Source organism: Rhagoletis pomonella, unplaced genomic scaffold (assembly GCF_013731165.1).
Source record: "Rhagoletis pomonella isolate Grant_MI unplaced genomic scaffold, Rhpom_1.0 Rhpom_scaffold_00012, whole genome shotgun sequence".
In the NCBI taxonomy this organism is placed as follows: domain Eukaryota; kingdom Metazoa; phylum Arthropoda; class Insecta; order Diptera; family Tephritidae; genus Rhagoletis; species Rhagoletis pomonella.
This window is the reverse complement of record NW_023458566.1, coordinates 19,559,875-19,565,777: the sequence shown is the minus strand read 5'-3', so window position 1 is coordinate 19,565,777 and position 5,903 is coordinate 19,559,875. Positions and strand designations below refer to the sequence as shown.

Below are 5,903 nucleotides of genomic sequence, written 5' to 3'. Positions count from 1 at the left end.
AAATTCTTTACGATTCAGAATACTCTGTAAAAATGGTTTGCAGGGTTATTTTCGACCAAAAGTGTGATTGTGTGAAAAATACAAAGTTACAATTTTTACTCAGTGTTCCATAGCATATGTATTTCTTATCAAAAAAAAATTATAAAAAAAAATTCAATCAAAAATAACATTAAAAAATGTGTTAAAGCTTAAAACTTCGGTGAAAATTTGTTGAATTTTTATAGTTATTGTATAAAGTTGAAATGTGGATTTAGATGGCTTTTGCTATAAGAGTTGATACATATCAAAGCTGCCTAAATATATCATAAGAAAATTTTGGGAAATCGCGGTTCTTTCTTTTCTTTCTGTATATTTCAAGTAGCTTTTGCGAAACTAAAAAATGTTTACAAATTAAATTTTGGAAGCATTTTTCACGGAGGTTAAGCCATATTCATAATAAAGAAGTAATTATTTTGGACTTAAGCACGGTTGAAAAATACCATATGGATACCTGAGTGAGATTACAAGGAGATTACAACTCAAGGGGAAAACAAAGAGGAAAAAACAAAAATTAAGAAACGAAGAACATTGCCGATCACCCCATGTTAGAATTCTTGGACCTTCTCTGACCTCTTAACTTCAGTTAAGCCTTTGGCGGAAATAGGCTATTAAGCAGGTTTGATATGTATCTACTCATATGTCACAATCTGCAGTAGCAGAGCACAATACGATTGGCTGTAGTAAACTTAAGCAATTTTGGTAACACACTTTGATGCCACAGATCGCCAAGGCGTTGGCACCATAATGATCCTCAACTGAGAGAAGGGAAGGTATCTTGCGCATCACAGGTAAAGGACCTTGTTTAGGAATGCAACAAATCTTTCAGGTCGCTGCCTTGTTCTGCTATTAAAGAAGTGTTAATTTTGATATTAAACTCGCCTGCTTGCTTGCTTATGCTTCTTTCAACTTAATATCGCAGTGCGATTTCTTGACCACGGTGGCGTATGAGCAACTTTATACCCGAATGGGTATAAAAAGCGACCAGCCACTTTCAAAAAATAAAAATCTCCGCCAACTGCGATTCGAACCAAGGCTCTCAGTTTTGTTAATGTTAAGCGAATACTCTCTCTCTCTATACATGCACGTATTCGATTCGTTTCTTTCCCCGCATGAATTGCAGAATATGTAGCTCAGCCAAATACTCAAATTTTTTTTAATAAGTAATACACTTAAACGCACAAAATCTCAAATTCCTAAAACAATTTCCTTAAAACTAATTTCAATGAGCATTCCGCTCCACCTACAACACAAATTTCCGGACTCGATGAATCACAGGTCAGTCCACTGGGGCAACTACCGCTGATGCTACGCAGCAACAATGTGCTGTTACATTGCGCAAATGTTGTTGATGTGAGACAGGTAAACAGTTTGCTGCCATCGCAGACACCACAGCGGCTACGTTGCTTCGAACAATCGGCCACCGCATTCGGCACGCATTTCGCATTGCTGTCGCCGACGCACACATTCGCTTCGGGGCAAGTGAAAATCTGCGAAGTGTCTGCTAGTCCGTGGGAACAGATGTGGAAAGTATTCTCGCTGGCACAGGCAATGCCATTGAGGCCACAGGTGTGACACTTGGCCGACGTCGGAGCGAATACGCAGGCTGCGGCGACAAGGCAACTCTGCAAATGAAACGATTTCGTAATTAGAACTTATTCAAATAAAAAATATTCTCTATATTTGTGTGGCTTACTAATAAGAAAACTCGAGTACAGCGCATTGTGGGAATGGTGTACGCTATAGTCAGCTGGAATCAACTAAATTTGAGCTTTCTATTGCACTTAGCTTTATAGTCGGCCATTGTTCTGGTGGAACATTTTTCCCGAAGGTTGGTACATTTGATAACACCAAGCATGCGCATAAAACAAAAAAAAATATTTTGAAAATAATACATTCATGTGTGTAAGTGTGTATGCATAAAAAAATAAATTAAACTTACCTGTAAATATTTGCATCAGGCAAATCTGTGGATGTGCTTATCGTTCTTGTTAATCTCAGGGATAAGCGAGATTTATGCTAAACAGCTACTGAACATACGCCACTTAGCGGTAAACTACTTAATGCTTATCGCAGAGATTGACTTTGCAGTAAGAATTTGTTAGAAATGTTAGTAAAAAATATCTAACTTTGAGGGAATGTGATTCAAATTTGTATTGATATTTGTATCTTCAGATAAGATTTTTTACAAGCAATATTCTAAGAATCCGTACGCCAAAATGTAAGCACTAAACGTTCCGCATTCAAGGTTATTCAAGTGTTATTTCCGAGAAAGAGGAATGCCAACGGAAGTACGTCACGTTTTAGGTCTCAATTCAAAGCGGAGAAAATAATCGCTCGTCCTCCCTATGTTCAAGGAGATTGTAGCTAAGTTCATGAACCATCCATAACATTTTACTTAGAATAATATTTTCTGTTAATAAATACTATGAGTACACAAACACAGCTACATATTTGTATGTGCTTATGCATAGCTAAGGTTTAGAGAAAATATTTGCTTTCCTTGGAGTAAGGGGCACGTGCAAAATTTACACATACATACATATATTATACTTTCCTCAAAAACATTTTCATACATATAAATGAATACATAGAAGAATTAACAGAACTATGTACGTAGTTTTGGAATGTTGCTTTGTATAACCGGCGCAGAAGTTCTCTCGTTGTCAAATTTTTTGGTAGTACTACTCGATCATGTCCAGGCTTTGCATGTAAAGGCCAATGCTGGCGTTACAAAATACATTATTCATTGTTCATTATTTTCCTCCAAATGGACCGAGCTCTACACTGTGAAATGAGGACAGCAACGTCAATTAAATTATACATATTTTCTCAATACTTAGATTGGTTATAACTACCAGTGCACTTAGAAAGATCTTAATGAAAAATTTAGATTATTACATTGGGAACTTTTAGTCATGACTTATGATATACTTTTTAGAAATTATCATTGAACACCACCGGCTGTAATAGATTGCCGTTTCACAACACAACATGTTAGTGTTTGGCCGAGCTTCTCCTACGATTTGTGGCGTGCGCCTTGATGTTGTCACACAGCGGGAATCGACCTATCTGAGCGACGATTGTATTTTTATGAGAAGCTGTTTTTCATGGTAGAAATACAGTCGGAGATTTGCCATTGCCTGCCGACCATTATGAGAAAAAAACTTTTTTATTTTGTTTTATTTTTTGATGTTTGTCAGAAACTGGGCTTCAACCCAGGCCTTGCGGAATGATAGCGCACACTTCTAGCCACTACACCATAGCGGCAGCTGCATAGATGATGATAACATCTACTATTCAGTTGCCAAGCCTTCGCGAGCTTAAAGCTTCAACCTGTTGGGGCTTTATTGTAGTAAGAACGGAGCGTTGTTTTCATTATTCGGTATTGGCTTATGAATCTTAGCAATTTCTAGTAATCGCTCTCAAAACTAAAGTTATAAACGTGATTTTCAATTTGTTTTGGATTTTTTATTAAATTATTCTTCATTTAAAACTATTTCAATAACATTGTAACGCTTACATACATATACATACATATATGTGATTGGATTTATATTACATATACCCAAAACAAAAAATGCCCCGCATCTAATTTTCAGGCGCTTCCCGATCACACTCTATTTCACCTTCCAACAGACAGTCGTCAACACAAATCTCTCCTCCTCTTGTAGCAGCACAAGTAAGTCCTGTAGGACAAGTTCCCGTCGCTACGGTTACGTTGCCATTGCATTGAGCATAGGTGGTGCGGCTGGTGCAGACAAACATGCCGCTATCCACAGTACAGCCACAAGCGAGGGGCTCACAGTCTGCCGGAGCATTTGCCGCATCTGAACATTTGAGCATTAGACTAGTGCAGGTGCCATTATTGGGGCATGTTTGAACGGTACTATTATCTGGCTGGCTGTTAAAACATAAATAGAATTCAGTTTCACTGATGCATGCAATACCATTGGTGCCACATACGCCACAGCTCGCCGTAGTTTGATGCACCAGCAATGTTGTAGTTGTAATTATGAGGAGCTAAAATGATAAAAAAGTTCATTCGGCGTATGCTATGTATGTATGTATGTACGAACCAAAATTAAAAATGTTGCGTGTTGCTTCATTTTGTTACTGTTCTATTTGCTTTCCGCACTAAGACTAAATTTGTCTAAATTCGACGGCCTGGTTTTTATATCACATTTGAGTTGTCGCCACTACGATGCATAATGATAACGGCACTTAATTCAAATGCAAATAAGATTATGCATCCATACATATTTTTTGTATACAATCAAGATTATATAGCGAAGCTAAACACACTCCTGGTGACTGTCGCTATGAAAGAAACTTCAAAGTTCTCAAAGAACTGGTCGTCTGCAGCATGCTGTCCAAATCTGGTCTTACATGTGGAACTCCCAAATAGCAGTGGACTGAATAAAAATTAGTTTAAAACGAAAGCTTGTATTTAGAAGTAAGGTAAGGATGTGTAGAACAGTGACTTTTAGAACATACAGTAGTCTTATATCGAACCATTGGAAAGGGACAGCCATACGCTGAATTTGGACTTTTTCGGCCCACCCAAGATCTGAATGAATTTTCAAGTCTTTTACTCAAAATTTCCGCCAGAGTACGGTGAGTTTATTTGAAGTTCAACTCTGCTTTTGTCTTTCCTGCCGATTCTCTCAAGTTAGTCGTCTGTCTTACCTCCACATGGCCTTATGCCATACTTGATCTATCTAGTCGGTAATCAGCGCTTTTTTATCAGATGTAAGCCTAATTAGGATGTTGCGGAATCACTCTTCTTTCCGGAACATTAAAGTCCACAATCTGTATGCAGCTGGATTTTCGATCAAAATATCTATCGGTAATAAATCGAAAAGTACGTTAAGCACCACCTTTGGGCACGATCTCGTCGAACTCGTTACGCTAAAGGAAGCCAACCTCTAAATTCCGCCGAGTATTTAACAACGTAATCCTTAGTAATGGCTAGCCAGATCGGCGCTAAATATGAAAGTATGCTCGCTCTTCAATGTTCAGTCTCGAACTAAGTTTATGCTCGAGAGCTACTCCAAGATATTTCGCTCAGTGTGAGAAATCCAGTTCTGTACCTCTGAATGAGTTCCAACATAAGACTTCCATTAAGAAGACTCACCTCCCAATTAATTTTAAGCCACACGTAAACCGGTTCATTGGATGCTGTTTAGTGTTTCTGAATAAAATTTCCTTCAAATTTTTCTTTCTAGTCAATGTGCTGTGACAAGGTCAGACAAAACTAGATATTTTTTGATGTTTATAATCATTACATAAATAAAAATTACTAATTTAATAAAAGATTTTAATTTAACCTTCTACGTTGGACTTCTAATTGTATTTTGTAGTTTAACTAAAAAACATTTCCTTGGAAAAGTCAATCACATTTTATACGCCATCACTCACACACATACAAATAAACCTAAACGACGTTTGGTACATGAATCTGTGTAAACTTATCTTTGGCCGTAATCTCATTCCCAAAGTGACAGAATATAAATTATGGCTAGTTTTTTTTTCTCACCTCAACAGGAAAATTATAAAACCCACAGTTTCAGTTGCTAGAAGTTTAGTTAAAAGAATATTTCAGCAGCAGAGTTACTCGTACATCCGACACGCAGCGATCCACAACATATTCTCATTATGTGGAAAACAAGTGTAAGCATGAGCTACAGATTATTAAAAAAAAATAAAAATATTTACTAAAACCTCTACTCACCATCTCCCTTAATAGTTGGCGATCCTAGTAGCTTTGTTGGTAGCGCCACAGCATGCCAAAGCCGAATGCAATGTCTGCAACACAAACAATGGCGTCGCTTGCACCACGAACACCACGTTTCAGTTATGTTTTA

At 37.5% G+C, this 5,903-nt stretch overlaps 2 protein-coding genes across 2 annotated transcripts; both read right to left on the bottom strand.

Moving 5' to 3' along the window:
- Positions 1 to 1,232: 1,232 nt before the first annotated feature.
- On the bottom strand, positions 1,233 to 1,759 carry LOC118747631. The gene is made up of 2 exons (XM_036481680.1): positions 1,733 to 1,759; positions 1,233 to 1,661 (listed from the first exon to the last, which is right to left on the bottom strand). Exons 1-2 carry the CDS (start codon positions 1,757 to 1,759, stop codon positions 1,233 to 1,235), a joined length of 456 nt encoding a protein of 151 aa, XP_036337573.1.
- A 1,862-nt stretch (positions 1,760 to 3,621) lies between these two features.
- LOC118747630 lies at positions 3,622 to 4,145 on the bottom strand. Its single transcript, XM_036481679.1, has 2 exons — positions 4,116 to 4,145; positions 3,622 to 4,059 (listed from the first exon to the last, which is right to left on the bottom strand). The coding sequence occupies exons 1-2, from the start codon at positions 4,143 to 4,145 to the stop codon at positions 3,628 to 3,630; spliced, it is 462 nt and encodes a 153-aa protein (XP_036337572.1). The 3' UTR covers positions 3,622 to 3,627.
- Positions 4,146 to 5,903: the final 1,758 nt, after the last annotated feature.